General features: G+C 40.4%; 1 protein-coding gene across 6 annotated transcripts in view; it reads right to left on the reverse strand.

Moving 5' to 3' along the window:
- Positions 1–21229, reverse strand: part of ARMC8 (armadillo repeat containing 8) — a 59054-nt gene that overhangs the window by 23556 nt on the left and 14269 nt on the right. For 2 of the 6 annotated variants that reach the window (XM_056498500.1, XM_056498504.1), the window contains 5 exons: positions 20273–20344; positions 10397–10539; positions 10208–10305; positions 4423–4515; positions 907–966 (listed from right to left, as the gene is read on the reverse strand). In XM_056498500.1, the coding sequence (XP_056354475.1) occupies positions 907–966; positions 4423–4515; positions 10208–10305; positions 10397–10539; positions 20273–20344 (466 nt within the window). The remainder of the gene's footprint in view (positions 1–906; positions 967–4422; positions 4516–10207; positions 10306–10396; positions 10540–20272; positions 20345–21229) is intronic. The other 4 variants (XM_056498502.1, XM_056498503.1, XM_056498501.1 and 1 more) reach the window with 3 other exon arrangements.

Below are 21229 nucleotides of genomic sequence, written 5' to 3' on the forward strand. Positions count from 1 at the left end.
TCTTCCTACTGGAAACAACTGAAAGTTATGTGATTTATAGAGAAAATCAGGAAAAGATCACCAGTCATAAATGTCTTCCTCACTGTTAATATTAAGCATTTTCAATAATGCAAACTGCGGAAGGGAAGGGATATCTTCTAAAACTGGTTCCAGACAGAATGACAGTGCTTTGAGAGGAGATTCACACTTTCCTCCAATTTTTTATTATTTAAGTTTCAAGCATATTTGGCCATAAATCCAGCCAGCCATCATCTATTTATTGACTTCAAGATCTAAGCTGGCAATGGCTGATATGTCAGTATTTTTTCCAAAGCAGCCTTTGTAATTAAACACAAATACTAAATTTTGCAGGAGAAAGACCTCCAAACCTCTGTAGCGTGACAAGGCTTGATGAGGTTGAAAAAACAACATGAAATCTCAATACCTGCAGCCCCTAGCAGTCTCTTGCCAAAGCTGATCTCTGACCTGCAAACTTCTCTTTAAAAGTAGGTTCATAGTTCTGGTCATCTCTGCATGAAGCACAGCCTATGTACATTTAAATTCAGCTCACAAGATGCCATAGCATTTATCATCCCTCCATGCATTTCCTTGACTAATCTGCAAGAAAGTCTCTTCACTCCTTAATCTCTTGCTCAAACCCAGCTGAATTTATGGCACCTCTTATACCCTGATAGACATCAGTGACACATTATCCTCAAATCTGAGATACAGCTGAAATCAGATTCCTCTTGCAGTCAAAAGAAGATTTTTAGAGTTCTCTCTTACCTCTAAGAAAAAAGCATAAAATTACTTTCAGATATAACATATCTGGTGCTTTAAGAGATGCTTCAGCTGCTACTGCCACCAAGAGCTTTCTACCAAAAAATGCAATTAAAACAGCATGGTTGAAGGAGGAAAACCACTTACATTGGCACACAGAAGTGGCTGAGGCAATGAGTTAAAGCCGCAGCTATGCCAGTGTTGAAGCTGAAGAACAGATATTGAAATATGTGAAAAAAAAATGAGTGAGTTTAAAGTAAAAGAAATCATACTGCCCTAGATTTAGTAATTCCCAAGTATTAGTGATTCCTCCATGGGATGGAGGTGGCAGATTCTGTACAAGCAGGACAGATGCCTGTACAGAGATGACACCTGGGTGTATCCGAGTTGCACAACTGGGAATATTTAATCTGTACATGCTGTGTTTGCACACACCAACAGCACAACTAGGTAAGTATTAATACATAAAGAGAGACAGCTGCAAATATAAAGGTGAAAAATTGAGAATATGATAAAGCATTGCCTAGCAGTTCAGGCCCCAGTTTAACAGCAAGGCTGCCTGGTTTTGTTCCACCTTGGGTGCAGTCACAGAGTTCCACTCCTCTGACAGTGATCTTGTTCTCCAAATATGAATGACTGACAGATTTCAGGAATAGACATCACTTCTTGCACAATTTTCTATCATAAAATGCCAATTTTTAAGGAAACATTAGGGTAGCACCACATAACAATTCATTCCATAATGACAAGCAGGTACCTAAGTGCCTTTGTCCCTTGGGGCAGGGATCCAGCAGCAGCACAAGGTCACCCAAGAGAAGAAGGCCTGGGGGAAGCTGCCTGGACTACAGGCTTTATCCTGGACCCTTCCCAGACACGTGACTGATTTTCAACTGGCAGTGAAATTATTACTTATGCAGAGACATCATCACTTCCAAATGTAAGTTCCAGAAGTATTTTGTTAAATTATTAATACAACATGTGTTTCCAAATGTATACCTTACCTCTCTAGTCTGACCATTAAAACAGTAAATTCTATCTGCTCACACCACTTGCTCTGAAAACAAATTAAGTGAGATAGAGAGACTCTTAAAAATTTTTGACTTGCACTTTTACATCCCAGGTACATTAGCCTGATTTTGGTTTACTTATTTGTTTCGATGTTGATAGAATCCTGGCTCTGTATGTTAAGAACTGCATCTGCTCCCCTGTAAATCAACACTTTCCCTTGCTCAGGATGGCTCTTCTCCAGGGACAATGCTCCTATGCCATTAATTTTACCTCTAAAGGTGCAGGGAGAAGCAACAAAAGAGAGCAGCCAAACCAGAAACCAGCTGCAATATGCTAAGAACCCAAATGATGGATTTCCTAGCTCTAAAGAACTGGTCTGAGCTTTTCCAGAGAAATGGGAGAAGGCAAGGCAGAAACCTGAGAAGCCAACAAAAGATGCTGGAAGGGCAGAGAAAGAAATGGCTACACCAGATGTGAGCTGAGAACAGTGCAGGGACAAGAAGGACAGGAGCTGCAGTAAGTCACTATTAGTTAAATTAATACATATACTGAGATGAGGAAAAAGAGCAATAAAAGCATCAATGCCTCTTAGAACATATGCTAAGCCTTACCTAAATACAAAGATTTATTTATAGTAACTTATTGCTTCAGAGAAAAAGTAAGAAAGGTTCTCTCACTCAGAGCCTTTAGGAGAAAGATGGAGTCTTCATTTAAAATGCAGGGAATAGTGAAACTTTCAATATATATATTTATTTTTATTTTTATTTTTATTTTTTAATTGTAAGAGTGTACTTTGTCTATTCACTGAAGGGAGAAAATCCCCTGCAAATTTGTCTTCATTGTGTTAGATGTATTTTCTTCTGTCTGAAAATACAATAATTGACATTATAAATCTGAAACACCAAAAACTAAACAAAATAGAAGGAAGGGGACAATTTGGATTTTTGCTGAACAACTGCATTTGCCTGGGCAAGACAATGAGTTCTTGATCAATTTTACATTTGTGATGATCTCTTTACTTAACCTCAAATATTTTTCTTTGTTATGCAGCTGTTTATTCTGCAAATGCAACCATTTCCTAACACTCATACCCATCACCCTGTTCTTCCTTGTGCAGCCTAGTTTCTCTCTGTTGACACAGCCAACAACTTCTTTCTAAAAACCTGATTTTTTCCAGACATGCACTGTAAAATTTGAGAGAAATTTCAGGTGTGGAGGAGGCACTGAAAACAGAATGGTGAGTTCAGAAGACCTTCCTCACTTGTGAAGTGACTGTACATTTGTGCTGTAAACATTTCAGATATGCAAGCCCCCAGGAATTGCTGGAGCTGCAAGAAAATAACTCCTTTGGAAAAAGGTGACAGTAATGTTTTGTGTTTTCTCCCAGCCAACAGGGTTTATATTCCCAGAGCCAACCCCTGATTGTATAAACTGACTCTTCCACCATCCTGTAATTCCTCTTGGGTTATTTTTCTTGTAGGTCAACATGGCCTGATTTTTTACCTGTTTGAGCTCCTCAGCCTGTTAAGGAGACTTTCAAGAGCCACTTAAACAGGAGGTGCCTCCCTGGTACATTTCTGTTCCTAAAAATACCAACTTTTTTTCCACTGTTAGGTATATATGTGAACTTCCATGGTCCAGTGTAGGATTTTGTCTATATGTTTTCTTTAAACAGTTCCCGATATATTAGCAGCTGAGTTTTATCTTTATATCCCACTAAAGGAACAGTTTTCAGTCCTCAGCTTCACTCAGCAGAAGAAATGCAATGGGATGAGTGTACATAAATAACAGTCAAGGCAGAAGAACATAGATACTTAACAAAGGAATAATTCACAGTTGCAGAGGACTATTTGTATGTGATAATATGTGGTAGAAAGATACTTTTCAAGGTAAATACTTACAAATCCATAAACTTAGGAACTTTCTTATCTGTTAGCACAAAATCTGTGATCTTTTAGTTTTATTTTAAACTGTTACTAAAACAGAAAGATGCTGTAAAAAGCTCATGTCCTGCCCTGAATTATTTTGATACAGTTATTGTATAACTCACTGGTACAGTAACTCCCAAAAAACAGCAACAATAAAAACCAGTGCTGTGTGGAAACTTGGAGTGGGGGAAGGGAAAGACAAAACTATGTTGGGGTGGGGTTGCTGCTGGTTTTACATCAGTTTTCTCATATCAACAGAATTGCATTACATAGCAGGAATGAACATGTATCTGGATGAACCTGTAATAGAGCTCAGCTGAGAATAGCATTTCTTTTCCTCTCAACCAACAGCACCTCTTGGAGAACAGTCCCTGTTTGAAACAGGTGAAAACAGCTGCACAACCTCTGCAGAGGTGCTCACACTATCCTGAGACTTTCAGAGGAAAACTAGAAGTGTTCCAAGATTTATAGTGCTAAAGGTAAAGACTGATACTTGCCCATACTGTTGGTTTTGTTTAGCAGTCAAAGCCTGTAAAACCCTCATATTTACATATTTTCTAGTACTGCAGAACAGCATATACTGACCCCAATAAATCTGCAGCAAATGCAGAGCAGTACCAGTTCAGTCATTACTGGCTCAAAATTCCTGTTACAAAAGGCAGCACACAAACAGCTCTTACAGGCCAGAGACACAAGTTGCACAGAGAATATGAATTGTCTTTCTTACTTTGCAGCAGTGGGAGAAGATCTGACATATGTATTCTTGTGTGTATTGAGACCTACTGAGCAGTCCCATGAGGTGGGAGATAACTGAAGAATCCTGCAAACAAGTGAGAAAAGAAGAGTGTTAACACTGGATTTCAGCACAGCTTCAGAGTTTGTCACTTAAAGGAGCACTCCTTTAAGATCCTGCACTAACTATTCTCCTGTCCACAGAAACTTTTATGGATATAGAGCAAGACCATTAAAAGCAGGTCATTAAAAGCTGAAGGCATGAGTGACAATTCTGAGCCAAATCCCCATGGAAAAGAAATAAAAGGTCAGTGCAATTGGAATAAATAGGAATAACAGGAATAAAACTTCTGCAATTTGCCTCCAGAATATCTGAGACAAAACCAATAAAAGAATGGGGGGGAAACATACCAAAACCAAACACTAGCCACTGACAGGGATTAGTCCAAGAGTTGCCTTAGTGTTGTTTTACCACCAGTGTGGCTGACTTAGCTCTTGTTCCAGCTGAGTCCAAGGGAGCAGGGAGGGAACACAGTGCCAGCCTGGACAGGGCACAGTCCCCTGAACTGATTCAAGGGGAGTCATCATGTCCTTTGTCTTGCAGTCAAACACACACTATAGACACTGTCAGTGTGTGTGACACTAGTGACAGAGAATTCCAAATAAATCAGCAGAAGAAAACCCTTCTACTCCAGAGGAGGGTTCCCTAAGCCAAACCAGGGGGTTGGAATGAGATGATCTTTAAAGCCCCTTGCAACCCAAACTTTTCCATGATTCTGTGGCAAGTTCTCTTCTGCAAACACATCCATTTATTTACCTCAATGGTGAGTTAGAAAACTATAATGTTCTAAAGCTTTCAGTTACTTTTACCAGAAGTTTTTAGTGGCAGGAACTATGGTGATATTAAAAGGAACAATGGGTATTTTAGTTTGGAAAGGGGTAGACTAAATTACTTCCATGAGATAAAGAGAGCAAAGGGAATCTTTCCATGAGTAAAGGGAAGGATTGAATGAGCCTTCCTTTCCAAAGCACATGTGCTATATTGGCCCAAAAAATCTAAGTCCGACTGTTTTGCCTGCACAATTACAAACCTCTGATTTAGAGAGGGGGGTATTGAAATTAGAGCAAAACCTTCCTGCACTTCAGCTCCTGTGACAAGCACCAGACTGACTGTTCAGTGACTGTATCTTCAGACAGACACACTGGTTATGAGATTTTTATTTCCCAATTACCACTGTGACCCCAACGTCATGGTACATATGATACAGGAGTTAATGAATCCTTGCAAACAACATACTGACAGTCCCCTGAAATTCTGCCAATACACAAAAAAGTGTATTATTAGGTATTCTGGACTATACATTTAAGAAACAATTCTTTATGGATATCTTTTATACACCTTCTCATTATGTTCTATCAGATCTGAAGTGTTGTGAGCATGAAAAAGGTTAAAACTCTTGGAAAGATCCAAGAGTGGTTCCATAGTGTATTTGTAAGAAAACTGTTCATTCTACTCTACAATTCTGCTAAAACATACAACTTGCAAAATAATTTTGGCATGTTGATCAGAGAAGAACCTAGAAAAAACAAAGGGATTTTTGCACATAACTGACTTGCAACTAAATGTGAATAGTAATTAGGTGTCAATGTGAGGCCACATAATTCCACTTTTATTCAGTATTGATACCTAAGTAACAAAGGATCCTCCCAGCAACCCTAGTGAGATTGAGTCTACACTCATAAGCTACAGCTAAAACAATGAGATTGACAAATCCATTAAAATGTTGTCTGCTAACAAAGTAGTTCCAGGCAACTTAGGACAAATACCTCAATATCACATTTATTGTAACAAAATTATTGTCCATACAAACAGAACTCAGAGAGAATTAACAGTTACATTTACCTGCTTGGATCCCAGTACCTAATTTCTTCATATTCCTTTTTAACACCACAAAAAGAGGGTTGCTATTCTTTTGCCCAAGTCAGAGAACTGAAACGCTTCTATCCATCCAAATAACCTGAATTCAAGATCTAAAAGCTAGAATTGGTTCTTTTACAACTCTCATTTTTAGGAAGCAGTTTAGACTGGAGAACATTCAGCCTTGCTCCTGGCTCAGCCACCACAAACAGCCAGAAAGAAAGAAGGAATAAGGCATGAGAGGCTGACCCAGATTCCTCCCTTAGGAACTGTGGATTACTGAGCTGTGGTGGAGCACGTGTGGGTTCTTCTCATTAAACACCTGGTTATTAATCAGTGTAACACACACTGATCTTCTCAGATGTACCTCCTCCCCTTTACCAAGCCTGGCCAATACCCAGTGACATCAGCCTTTCCATCCCAAACCTGCCCAGGAAGCAGGAATGCCTTTCACTCATCATTTCTAGAGACTGAGACTTCTCAAACTGATTCCTCATTGCCCAACAGGACAGAGTCTCATCCTGCTGCAGTGCCTTCACTCTCCAAACTCCTGTAAGGGCAGGACTCCCAGCAGGGAATGCACCTCCTCCTGCAAGGACAGCACAGCAGCAACAAACAGCAAGTCCCCACTGGAATTCTATCTGGGTCCCACTGAGGAAGAAAAATGGAATCACAACTGAGAACATCTGTCAGGAAACAGGCAGAATGCTTTCATGGGCTGGAAATGTTTTCTACCACTGAATCCATTGTTTTGTTTTCAATAAGTTAACAGCAGTTGAAATAACAGGATCTCAGTCAAACTGGATTTGCCTTAGTGCCTCCATCTACTCAGCAACCTAAAACACACCCAGAGCTGGCTGGTTCACATGGAAATAATCTTGGAATTTAAACAAGTCTGAAGATATGTCTGCACCTCAATAGATATCTCCCCCTGGACTCCATGTCATTCCTCATTTCCAGGTGCAGTATGGTCACTAAACGGGTCTCAGCACCAAAGCCTGCACCCTGCCTGTGCAGGAAGCCTACATTAACAAGGATTCCTCTGGCACAGCAGGTCTGGATATAACTTGGTGTCACAACTCAGCTGTGATCCTGAGAATTCAGTGTTCATATGGACAGACAGACGGATGGATGGAGCTGCACATTTCTCAGTACAAACCCTAAATTCCTATAGGAAACTGCCCAAACGTTTCCACCTCTGAAGAGCTATTTTATCCTTGGAACTGAACATAATTAACTATACAAAACTGTCAGGAGTTTATCCTTCAGGCTTCTGTCCATAAGGAAAGGCTCAAGAGGAAAGGTGTAGTTCTGACAGTTCTGCTGGGAGAAATATTCTGGTTACTGTGGATCATGTGGACCTGTTACAAACAGAAAAGAATGTTTTAAGCAGCTCTCTTTAAACCACTAGTATATCCTGAACTTTAACTGAGAAGTCTTCTGAAACCTCTAGAATGACTGCAACACCCTTGGAGATGTTAAGCTAACTCCTAACACCTTGTCTTGGAAACAGTCCTGCCCAAGGTTTGAGAGAAAGCATCCTCTCTCTGCAGTCAAACCACGAAAAAATTCTGGGAATGTTTCCATGTTAGACACAACTCAAGATCCAACTTCTTAGAAGTTTTTTTCCAGAAGTGCTGGGCAGGAATGAAATGCCATTTACAAATTTGGTCTCCTACCTTTCAAAACAGGACCTGAAAAGGATAGAATATGAGAGACTTTCAAGTGCTGCAGCTGTATAGAGAGGGTGAGAGTCTCCTCAGAGCTGCTGGGACCAGAAACAAAGTGGGAGCAGGAATTCCTCCTGTTGTTCTCAGTGTTGGAATGTTTACCATGAAGTGTTCATTAGGCCCATAATTACTTCTTTAATTCCAAAGCCAATGTCTCAACTGCTGCCTTGTGAAACACAGCTTGCAGCAGTGTGGGCTGGGGCTGTACCTTCCAAGAGATAAGAAAAATTTATTTTCAAAGGATTTGTATTCAGCACTTTTCAAAGCATGGCTTTGGGTATTCCCACAAGAGAAGGAAAAAAATAGGATTTCCAGAAATAGGACCTTAAGTATAATCATAAAATACTTAACTTTGAGGTGTCTAACTGGAATGGGAAATGGGAAAATGAGTTTTATAGGTGAACTAAGGAGCAAGGACCCCTCATCAGATGATCATTTCCTGTACTTATGGTTAATTCCAGGATATCCCATTTGCCTGAAGAAGGAGTGGTGGGGCAGTTGATGTCATTGTTATGCAGCCGATAAAGCAAAACATGAAACACCAAATTCAGTCTCTTGGGCATATTGTTCCCATGTTAGTGGTTATTTCTATGCTAATGGTGGTTCTTTCCCATTCCTGTCCATACTCTACCTCTTCTCTCCCTTCAAGACATGAAATCTCTCCTCCAAAAAGGGAGCAATTAAAATTTCCTATTGAGAACTGATCCCCAGGAAGAGATATGGATTGTTAATGGAGACAGTCATCTTAAACCCCTCTCTGGATCTGAGAACAGGAAGCAGATGCTTCTGCAGTTATCAACTCTTAGAGGCTGATTTGGGGGAATCTGGGAACATGGAGTGAAGCCAAAGTAAAACACAAAGAGGAAGCCCTTGGATCACTCTGGAGAGGTGCCTTCAGTGTTCACACATACAATAGGCATGGAGGTTTTCCATGCTGAACAATCACCAAACATCTGAAAAAAAGGCAGTGAACAGTGGAGGACAAAGCTGGCTGATTGTCTACACACACTAAATGCAAGCTGACTTTCTGATATGGACTAACTGGCAGATGGAATTCAGAATAGGTGCATGGTAAGACTGAGTCCATAGAAAACAACAAGTTTGCATACTTGTGTCTGGAATAAAAATTGACTGGAAAAAGGAATAGAGAACAAAACAGACATTGCAGCAGTGCATAATAACTAACAAAAATCATGAAGAAAATCTGTTGACTATTAGTAGCCGAACTGTATAGAAAGTATGACATGAGAGGCCAGCTGTGCCCTGCTCTGAAGCATCAAGACTTCCACAGCAGGCAGCAGCTCCCTATGAGTGGGACCAGAGTGGTTTTCATTGTGGACACCAGTCACCCTCAGAAGCTGGAGCTGCTCTGTGACCTCCCCCAGACTGAGGCAATGCTCCCATTTTCTAAGCAGGAAGAGACTGCTGGTCCTCTACAGCTTTCATTCCATGGCTCACCTTACTCCTCACACTGGGACAAGGGAAGCAGCTAAACTCTCCCTGCCCCTCCTTCCCAATAAGAGGCAGTGCCTGGGTTTGGGCAAACCCCAGAGACAGCAGTACCTTCAGAGAGGGCTTTGCCCAGTCACCTAACCAGGGCCAGCACCAGCAGCCCTGCTAGCACATGCCTCAGGACAAACTCAGGATTACAGCAACTGGAGAGGCACATTTTCTATCCTCCTGTCACTTAAATGCAAATCACACATATACCAGCTAGGAGCAGAGACATTTTAGAGGTGAAGCTCTTCCATTGAAAGTACAAAAACTGAGCAAGCCCTCTCCCATCTGGAGAGGGAAGACAGTGTTGGATAAAACATTAACTTTCAGAAAGTAACTGTTGCCTGTAGGACTGATAACAGTACCTCTAAAAATCATTTAGAGACAGCTTTCCTTCTTAAGATTGCACACAAGTGGAAACCTGTAGAAATTTTCTTTATCAGTGGGCTACCTTGGTGACCAGCTCGTATCAAACCAGCCATAAATGCCAGGGGTGCCGAATACCTCAAAGGTAGGTGAGAAGTGCTAATGCTGGTGCTCAAACAAGGCCTTGTTACTACTCCACACAACAAGATTTTTCACTCCCACCCTCTCTATAGCCTTTAAAAAGACATAATAATCTGCTTACAACTTACTGTGTACAGCAGATCCTCTGGAGTTACAGGGCTGATGAAAATGGTACGGAGACATCGCAGGCAAGCTTCAATAAATTTCAAATCTGGCGATAGCAATCCTATAAACATGGGCAAACCAACCATTCAGTCTTTGTTTATTTTGGTACTTTAGGAACATTTACTAACACAGATCCATTAAGGGAGCAGTACCTTGCAATAAGGCTGGGATAATATGGCAGTCTAGGAGGGATTTGACATTGTTCTCTGTCCCCATGGCAAGGCTGCCCAGGACCACTGCACATTCTGTTCTCAGCTCCGTGCTTGAGCTCTCTTGCTGGAGTAAATACAGCAACCTGCAAACACAAGTATTTTTAAAGGAAAATTCATATGGAAGAGAAAATCTAAGTCTAAAATAAAATAATCTGAATCCTACTACGTAAAGAGGATGAAAACTTTAATAGAAAGGTGAAGACTGAGCAAAAAAGTAAAGTGACACTTAATTCACAACCTTTTCACACTGTGTGCTCCTACACAACTTTTACTTGGTGTAGAAAAATATCCCACTGCTTTTTCTTAAAAAGGTACTGTCACAATACTGACATCCAAGATGGGGCTTTCAGGATAACAGGGAGATCCCAAATTACAGTTAAAGGAAATGAGTTTTTAGTTTGAGGCTGATGGGAAAGGGAACCTTAACATCTGATTACCACCGTGGGGATGGTTTTCTTTGGCAGTGATTTCTTCTGGGTCACAACTGCAAAGTAACTCTATCACCAAGCACAAGCATGGGGAGGGCTGAGTTTGGAACACTGAGGAATGATCACATACACAAAGACAGCCCAAGGAAGTTTAATGTGCAGAAAGGCAGCTGTACTGGGGCTAAATAGGATCACTTCAAGCCTAAAGCACATCTTGCCAATGGTGTAGTTTGTAGATTCTTTATACAGTCTCAAGAAGCACTAATCCATGTTCCCAAGTGTCACATCCACACGGCTTTTAAATCCCTGCAGAGCGGGGACTCCACCACCAATGCCCTGGGCAGCTGTGCCTGGGCTGGGAAAGCCTTTCCAGGAGGAATTTCCCAATATCCAACCTGAACCTTGCTGGCACGGCTTGAGGCCATTTCTCCTTCTCCTGTCCCTGTTCCCTGAAGCGGATCCTGACCTCCCCTGGGCTGCCCTCACTTGTCAGGTAGTTGTGCAGAGCCAGAAGGTTCCTCCTGAGCCTCCTTTTCTCCAGGCTTTCCCAGCTCCCTCAGCCTCTCCTGGTGCTCCAGCCCCTTCCCCAGCTCCATTATTTTCCCTGGACACACTCCAGCCCCTCAATATCATGTCCTAAAAAGACTTTTTTCCCAAAAGGATTTTTTAAAAAATTCAGAAGCACATGAAATTCTGAAGGCTTTTCTAAAGAAAGTAATTGCTATTTTCTTTCCCATTAACACTCCACACGTGGAACAAATATTACAGCTCTGCTTCTCCTGAAGAGCAAAAATTAAACATGCTGACTACAATCTAAAGTCTAACATGCTTAAAATAGAAAGCCTCACCCAAACCTTATAATTAGTGAAAATCAAAATTTAAGTTCCCATTTTACATACAATAAGTTTCTGAAATACTAATAATATCCTTTTCTTCATCTTTAAAATAAGTCTGAGGTTCAGATCAGGTGTTCCAAGTGCTAGATATACATACTGTAATATTTTCTATTTCTGTCTTTAAGAGACAGAACTGACACCAAGTAACATTGAAAATTAAGTAGTTCCATGACAAACTATAAAATTACAAAAAGTTACAAGTGAGGAGAATCTATATAGTCACTAAAGATAAAACAGTTAATTAATAAAGTACTGTCAAGCATTAATGACAAAGATTCATATCCTTCTATTATCCATGGGAACATCCTGGACTGGTTTGTTGTTCCCAGGCTCTAGCCTAGACAAATTCAGCAAAGATGAAATGCATTCCTCCTTTACATTAATATCATGAGGATAAAAAGGCAGAAAAATGGCATTTATATGCAGGGGACAGAAGGGAAGATTATAATTTGGATTTTGGAAACTTAAAAATATGATTAAGGTACTTGTTCATAGTTCACAGAACACTGTCCCTCCATAACCTGGATCCCTGATCTGCAGCCTTATCCTTAATCAGCCAGCTATTGGATTCCAAACCAACAGAAATACTGGAACCACCACAACACACTTTGGTGTGCTTCAGGAGAAACAAAAGCACAGATAGACAGAAAAGGCATTCTAAACAGCAAAAAGGTGCTAATGCTGTTGTTGACACTCTTCAGTCTGTGGTCCTGCAGTAAAGCTCATTACAACAAACAGGAAATGAAATAAAGCTGATGGAAAGATCTAACAACATCTTCACAAGCATTTTCCAAGGTTTTAAAATGCAGTATTTGGATTTTTTCAAACTTCTATAAGGCTTCTTCAGACATTTTCCACTTACGTTTCTATAAAATACAACTTCGGCCATTTGCTCCTGCCCTTCTAAGGGCAATTAAGTGATTAAGGCTTTTTTTTTATTTCAGATGTTAGGAATGATATCCAGGAACTCATATCCAAATGAGGAAGGACAGCAAATGCATCCAGAGAGACACTTCAATGGACTCCATGCCAAGAAACAGAAATAAGGTCAGCTGGAGGAATAATGTACACCTGGGAAAATCATGGATTATTTTAAAGTAGAAAGCTTCCAAGGGAAGCAGCTGCTGAACAAAGGGAAACCACAGTGGCCTAGCAAGGAAGAGACTCATCTCAGATTTCCCTTTCCTTTGATGACTGAGACAGGTGTGATGCACCAGAGTTCCACACCATAACAGATGTGCACAATTTAGACATCCCCAACCCAGTCTGAGCACCAACCTCACAGCTAAAAAGAACAGAAACGTCCTTTTCCACACTCCATCCCATTTACAAGTTGTTAATAAATAAGAGCTTTAATTGAGTTATGATTATCTGGACACTTATTACCAGTCCCCTTGCAAAGGGGATGAATACAGTCTTTGTGGAATTATCATGATTCTTATTATACCTTATTCTACCTTGGAAGATGCTTCTATTCCAGTCCATTGCAAGAAGGCCCAAAAGCTCTACCCTGGAAAACCCCTGCGATGAATATAGAGACACTGATGAATATGAAACCCCTGCATATGAAGGCTGAGGTGAGTCACCCCTGCTGGCTGACAGAACATGGAATAAAAAGTCAGAGGTGACCTCTGAACATGCTGGAAGTCCCAGTGAGAATCAACCCCAAACTGGGAAAGGAATTAATGTATTAAGAATAGCCCAAACAAGACAGGACAACAAACTTTTTTGCAATCTGTTCTTTTTAGTACTAAAAAGCACTACTTTTCAGACATAACAGGAAGCAGTCACTTTCCACAGAACTTCCCAAAGACACAAATAAGTATAATTTTAAAAGCATGCAGAATAATTTCTGTACAATAATATACTATGTCACAAATTAAATAGCTATAGATTCTTACACATGAGGACTCAAAAATTAGTGATTTTTATGACTGTTAGTCACAGAAATTTATCCTGGAGTGAGATGCCAGTTTCCCTTCTGGAAGCAATGGGAATTCCAAATCTCTAGAGGCTGGATCCAAGGGACCTGGGCTAACTATATTTCCTTAAAAAGCACTACAGTCAAAGATAACTGCTTCTGAAATATTTCAGAAGTGGTGCAAAGTTTTTTCAAAGAGCCAAGCTGAGCAGTATGCAGTGTATAAGTAGTGAAGCTGGCTGCACAGAAAGCTTTGCCCTTAGGAATAAACCAAGAAGTATCAGCTTGCAGCTCTAGTAATTTATCCTAATGCTTAGGCATCCTGACTAACATTAATATTCCATGAGCTGTTCTATACACACCACATAACCTGCATCCAGTCTGATTCTTTTTCATGTAACTAAATCCAACTTTGGAGAGTTTTAATATCTACTGAGCTGCAAGAGGACTGGATTTGAAGCTTCACATTTTTCATGACTACAATCAAGTTTTCCCCTCACCTTCCTCTTTAATGATGTTTCTTTTGAAAACAGCCCTGGCTCCTCCCCATGGAGCCCTGTTTACAGCAGGAATATTTTCCCCAGCACCCCATGGATTCCTGCCCTGGTTCCTACCCTGGTGCTCCCAGCTCCCTCGAGGTGTTCTCACACCCCCTTCTAGAGGGATGTAAAGGTACCGAGGTGGCTGCAGCACAGTCTCTCCTCTTGGTTACTAGATCAAAACACTCCATCCCAGTGCATCACATTCAGATCTCCAGTCTGGACTGAATTTATTCCAATATTTCCCCCAAGACCATTCCATGATCCACTCAGCAAAACATAAATACATCCTTTCTTTGCAGCCATCTATTTTTGAGATGACAAAAGCCTTTTGCTTCACAAAAAGTGTGTTAATAGGCATTACATAAAGCAACATCTTCACCTACCCTTGCTTTAGCCATCTTACCACTTTGCTCAAGACTCATGTCTTTTTCCTACATTCACCATTGGACTGTTCATTCCATTTACTTTGATAAAACACATTCAAACTTTATTCTAAGTCTTCCAGAAGTTCCTGTCTGAATTAAAATATCAGCCAGCTTATGACCACCATCTGAACAATTACTAGACAAACCAATTCTAAAATGTTTTTATCTGAAGATATCAAGTGACCTTATACCAAAAATCAAGCTGGTTTTACTTCCCATTCACTTGCAGTTTGAAATTCTCCATTGTATACAAAAAGATTACACTACAGTCTCACTGAGTTTGATATCACCAGGCAATATCCTGCATCAGCATACTAAAGAGGATGTCAAGAATACATTTTTGAGTAATTTTGTACAGATTTGATTCTTCCAGCTCCTTAAAAACAAGTAACACGAGGTATCATAAAGCTACCTTCTACATGGTATTTTTAAATGTGAAACTTAAAAATCTAATAAAAATACACAATAGAAAAGGTGGCATTAGAAGTATATCTTGTACTAACAACTTTCTTTTTGCTATCAGAACAGGAACTTCAGAGATATGAGGTTGTATAGCTTCAAACAACAGCTATACAATTCTGCTGACTGCAACTTGACTCACCTGTACTCCTCGCTGGGTTAGAAGAATACCTTGTTCCAGTTATATACATCATCCTTGTGGAGAGATTCCTCATTAAGAGAAATCTAATTATGCAACCAGGTCCTGACTTGATTTCAAGAAAAGCAAAAAACAAACAACCACAGGAGAGCCTCTGCTCCCCACCTCTTTTACCACCCTAGAGCAAAGCAAACCTTGGAAAACACCAGCATAGCAGGTGAAGCTCCTTCCCCTAAGACAGCAAACCACAGCACCTGCACACAGATCCCTACCCTGAGGTATGTACGACAGAAAATCCCAATGCAAACTGCACAAAGAACAGAACAATGCATCAGGAAACAATTGCATCCTGACCTCTTAAGGACATCCAAGAAGTCTGGACTAAACACTCCCTAATATGCATGACAGACCTCACAATACTGTGTCCAAGTGCAGGGAATTCCTGGAAGCAAGCAGGGAACATGCCAGGGATGATGCAGGTCCCAGAAGATGTGCAGACCTGATAACAGCACGTTTACTAACACTCCCAGCAGGGGCCAGGCTCAGCCCCTGCAGGCACCAGGGCAATCAGCTGGGCACAGAGGAGCACTGGAGGCATGAGGAGCTCTGACAGATCCTCAGGCCTTGCTCAAGGCAGGATCAAACATGGAACCATGTGAAGGGGCTGTTCTGCTTGATTTTCCAGCTCCCACTGATCATTTCAAGGCACATTTCTCCAGTGCTGTCCAGGGCAAGTCCTGCTCTCCCCCTTCTCTGCTCATCTGTCTTGTTTTTAACTCCACAGAACAAGACCTGCTTTTTGTGAGAGTTAATTTTGTGTGCTTACTGAGCTCTGGCAGGCCTTGGTGCAGTCAAACACAACACAACAACTGGAGGTAGGACATGGTCAGAAGGACTGAGGGTGGTTCTTTGAGAAGACTGTGACACCAACCTGGCTTTTCACCTGCACCTTTACCTGCACTGCCAGGGGCAGAGCCACCTCAAGCATTTCCTTTCTCATCTTTTTCATCAGGTTACAGAGTTATCAAAGCAGCAATCTTTTACTCTTTTGGCAAATTCTAGAAGAACCCTGCCCGAAGGAATATGATTATGTTTAACAATAAATCAAAACATAAAATTTCATGTTGGTGTGTTTACAGGCCTAGAAACAATTTAAAATCCCAATAAATTCTTACTAGTTTTCCCTTCCATAGGCAACCTAACAGTCTGCTGTGCAGAACTCTAAATTCAAGTGATGGAATGGGAAAGACTCCTTCAGCTGTTCTACGTGGCCTTTAAAATGTACTCCAGAGAAATTCTGAAAATTAAAAAACCTCAACAGTTAAACAGAATCACTAATAAATGACAGGGAAAGGTTAAAATTAACTACAAAAAATTCTTTGATGTTCACCTACCTAGAGAAAGCTTTGGGAAGAAGTGCAGTATCACCTTACAATGCCAAATAATTGACTTTATGTGATAGGGGAGCAATGAGCTGGAAGTTAGAAAATCATATTCAGTAAGTGATAAGGATGATTTAGTGGTTTTGTTAAAGGCTCTGGGTGGTTTGGATTAAGATTTTATTTTAAAACTGTATTAATTTTGGAGCAAAGGAGCTCTTAATGAAGTGGATAAAACTTTAAATATTGATCTCTCAGCAATAACTGATCAGCAATAACTTAATACAGATAAGGTATTTTTGTCAATGTCACACAGATCAGAGCTTCAACAGGTAACCACAACAAACAGAAAGACAGAGCTGTGCCCTGCTCACTGGAATTTAACATTGCCTTCCCCATGCTCTCCCATATGAAGGAAGGAAATTATCCCAGGATTGAAAGGCCCTGCTGGGGCCTGGATGTCAAACCAGCAATGCTGCATCTCTCTGAGTACCAAGAGCTGCTGCACAGACTTGCAATGTTGACTTATCAACAACTTTCTCGTGCTCATTTCACTGAAGGGTTTTCTTTTCCAATACCACCTCTGTGAGCCATTTACAGCTCAGAGGACTGGGAGCCAGCAGCACTACAGACTGCTACTAGATGAACAGCACTTAGTTCAGAAGTCCTTTTAAGGTGACTTAGAAAAGAACAATTTACATTTGAACTGATAATTCAATAATTTCCCTGAGATTTAGGCTATAAGAGGAACTGACAGAAAGCATTAAATATTGAACTTGGACTCCAAAGAAGTGTCTGATGTGGTGATAGACACAACAGCTGCAGGATTTGTTTTTATAAAACTGCTGAGTAACGGGACACACCAACAATTACTATGGACTTCTTGGTCTCTGTTAGCACTAATATGGGGTAGAAGGAAAAAAAAGCTGAAGGACAGTACAAGTAGGAAACTATTTTTGCAAATGCTGTCGTGTCTTAGCTTTAAGTTGGTCTGCCACTGAAAGAACTTGGCCTTAAAATAACTTTTCCCCTCTAAACTTTAAAAATTCTATTTTCTGGGACAGCTACTAAAAATCAAGAATTTCAAAAACTAACATTTCTACAGTCCTGGCAGGGGCCCAAGGCCAGCATTCCATGAGAATGGAAATTCTATAATTCTAGGAAGAGACATAGAAAATCACTTCTTAGGAAACAAAATCCACACATAAGCTGGCTATTTCCATTCTGAACATCCAGGGCCAAGTCTGTCCACACATTTGTACAGTTTTAACACCTCTTAGTTTTAAATTCCAGACATGGCAATTCTGCAAGCTTTCTTTAATCAACTTTGTTTTTACAAGCACTCTCTTCAGTACAAGCAGTCCAGAGGTGACCACAGGTCAGACCAAATTTTAAAGGACCCAAAAGAAATTCATTTAAGGTATTGATACATGCCCGTTTCCAAAGATGACACTACTGAACAGCCAGCTCACAGACTCAGGAGGCCACTGGCCCAGAAATGACAGGGATCCACCGTTCTTCCACAGCAATTGCTTCCTTTGTAGGGAGATCTTCAAAGGACTTTGTATTTCTTCGGAATATTTTAAAATAATAGGGCTATTGCACATATTCCAGGAGTACTTGGCCTAATTTCAAACAAAAGATACTTCCTAAACTTTTTTCCAAACCCCATATGCATTTGTTCTAATATATGAACATACTGTTTTCTTTTCCAGTGAGTGACAGGTCTGGAGGGGTTTCTTGGGTCTAAAGAGTATTTTCTGAAAGCTTGATGAAGGAATACTTGGGGAAGGAAGGAGAGAGAAGCAAGAAATGAGTAAACAACAAGCTGAATCACAGGACAAAGCAGCAGCAGAATTCTAACAATTCCCATTAGAGAAGAGAATCAACTTCCCATGGGAGCCTGCAACTGAACTCTGTGAAAAGAAAATTGTTCTTAGAGACTTAACACAAAGAATGCCAGGTTGGTTATTCCTTTCCTCACTGAGGGAGAGGCTCGGCTTTGCAGATTGGAATTCCGGATCCCTGTGCTCCACCAGCTTCACTGGCACATCGAAAGATCCAATGGATTCCCTCCTCCATGACAGAGAGCAACCAAAGGAGTTCTCCAATCCAAACAGTCTATAATTTAATGAAGTCTGTCTACAACACCTTGAGGAAAATGTAGAGCCTTCAGAAAGGTACTTGAGGTAGATGTCAGGTTATAGCCACGGAGGATCATCTTTCATCACAATAACTCAATTTATTTCAGCTAGTCCTCCAGTTTGAAGAGTCTTTTCTGAAGTTCTCTGAAGAGACTTCTGGTCATTGGAGAATAACTTGTCCTGAAGAGAGGACAAGTGTGATAGTTCACCTTTTAACATTTCCCAGTCATGTCTCTGCAGTTGTAGATTAACTGTATCATTTACCTGGGCAGCCAGAAGGCATTAACAACAATGAAGAAAAAATCATTTTTGAATTTCCCTTACTGGGCACAGAACAAGCAGAAGCAAAAAGCAGGATAACTGAGGGAACAGAAATCCTACAAACCTAAAAACAGGTAGATTCTAGATTTGGGAGGTGAAGATCTTCTGTAGCTTTTTTAACGGGAAAGACAAGAATCAGCAGGACTTACAAAAAACCAACCCCTCAAGGCCTATTGCTGGTAGAAATTCCTTAAATTTCTCATCATCTTCAACAAATGCCTATTTCTTCTTTTTATTTCCTGTGAAATCTTCTCTTCACCTGTTTGTATGTGGTCAAAAGGGAAGACAATCCAGCAGGTTTTGTACAGGGGGTGACCCCACTGCTAATCCCTACAGAATTTCAAGGGCCAGCCTTGGCACAAACTCGGTCTGTCAGTGAGAAGATACTCTCTGCAAATAAAAAGCATTTTTGACAAGGCAGCAGCTGCTCTCAGGCAGAATAGTTTGGGACCTGGTTGCCATTTAAGCAAAAAGATACAGGTGGGTGCCACACTGACAGCACAAGGACTGCAGTGCTCAAGGTTTACATTCTCCATTGCTGCAAACTGAGGCTGAAAGAAAGCTGAAGAAGAAGGGGGATGAAATGAAAGCTGTAGTGAGCAGTCTAGGAGCTGAAGTTACCTGTTCAATTTGTACTAGTGGAATCAGGGTCCAGAAAATGTTAACATCAGCTGAAGCAGCAAGGTACAATAAAGTATGATCAATGGTTTTTAATCCTCTGAAGCAAGTGAAGCAGACAAGCAAATTATCTCAGATGTTTTTCAATATTTAAAATTATATCTTTAACATAACCTTACATATTTTCAGTTATGAACTCACCAGGTAATTGGCTGAAGAACAGGATTAAGATACAAACACTTCTATCCATCGTTAATATCAATGTAAAAAAAAAATAGATTTTATTCCTGAGCTGATAAAGTTCAATGAAAAAACACCAAGACTACTTTAGAGAATTCTATGAAATTCTAAATGAAAAGCATTACTCAACAACCTGTTCTGTAGTACATGAGTTTAACAAATATTTCAAGTCTCTCTCAGTTATGTTAAAGAAAGTATTCAGTCAACTACAATAAAAGTTAAAACAAAAAAGTGCCAGTGATCGAAGGATCATTATTGCAGACCTGTTGTGAATCAGTGAAAAGGAGAGTAGCAAAGGACATACCTTGGAACTGCTCCCAAAACAATCAAGTTGGCTTTTTGTTTGTTGTTTCCAATTACAGCATTTTTCATATCTCTGTAAATCCAGAAAGAAAAACAAACCCTGGTAAATTATGCTGAGGTACTGAGGGCTTATCTATAGAATTTACTATTTCCATGAGGCTTATCAAGCAGTTTTCCACATGTCCATGCTGCAGCTACAAACTGGGCAGTGCTTCAGGGCACAGTTTCCTCAGCCCACAGGAAAATACCCCAGAACCCTGAGAATCCTCTACATCCCAGCTCCTGCAAGTAAGCAAAAACCCAAACTATCTCACATGCACACCACACACCAGGAAGTCTTATTACTGAGAAAAAGTGGATATACTGGCTCTTTGTGCCCATATAGTCACTAGACTTCTAAAATAATTTTAAAACCCCACTCTTGAAGTCAAATATTGGTAATTTAAAGTATTAACTGAATAGTCTACTGGGTGCAGGAAAACGCAAGCTAAGAAAAAGGAACAAGGAACCATCACCAGTCTCCAGAGACCAGGCTTTTACTATCCTCTTCATCCCAGGCTTCATTTCATGCATTTCAGCAGGACACCTAAACATCTGTACATCAAAATCTCAAGAATAAAGTGGAAACCAAAGCATTTTCCTGCCTGACAGTCACTGTAAGGTTACACACATTACAGTCATTCATACTGTGATACCAGAACATGGAAAGCACTTTGGAAAGTGGGCACTGGTTGCACACACTAAGAATTCCTATGAAAACATGTGGTTTGCAACCTTGTTCAGACAAGTGCTACTGCATCCTAAAAACTATCACCATCTGCTCTTTTTTCTCTTCATACGAGCACACTGAGCATACATGAACATCCAGAGAACCCAAAGAAAGCAAGCTTGCAACTTAGAACTGGTTTCAGAAAATCAAGATGATTCATTTCTAAGAAGCTTTCTAGCTGTTGGGGCC

Source organism: Oenanthe melanoleuca, chromosome 9 (genome assembly GCF_029582105.1).
Source record: "Oenanthe melanoleuca isolate GR-GAL-2019-014 chromosome 9, OMel1.0, whole genome shotgun sequence".
NCBI classification, from domain to species: Eukaryota; Metazoa; Chordata; class Aves; order Passeriformes; family Muscicapidae; genus Oenanthe; species Oenanthe melanoleuca.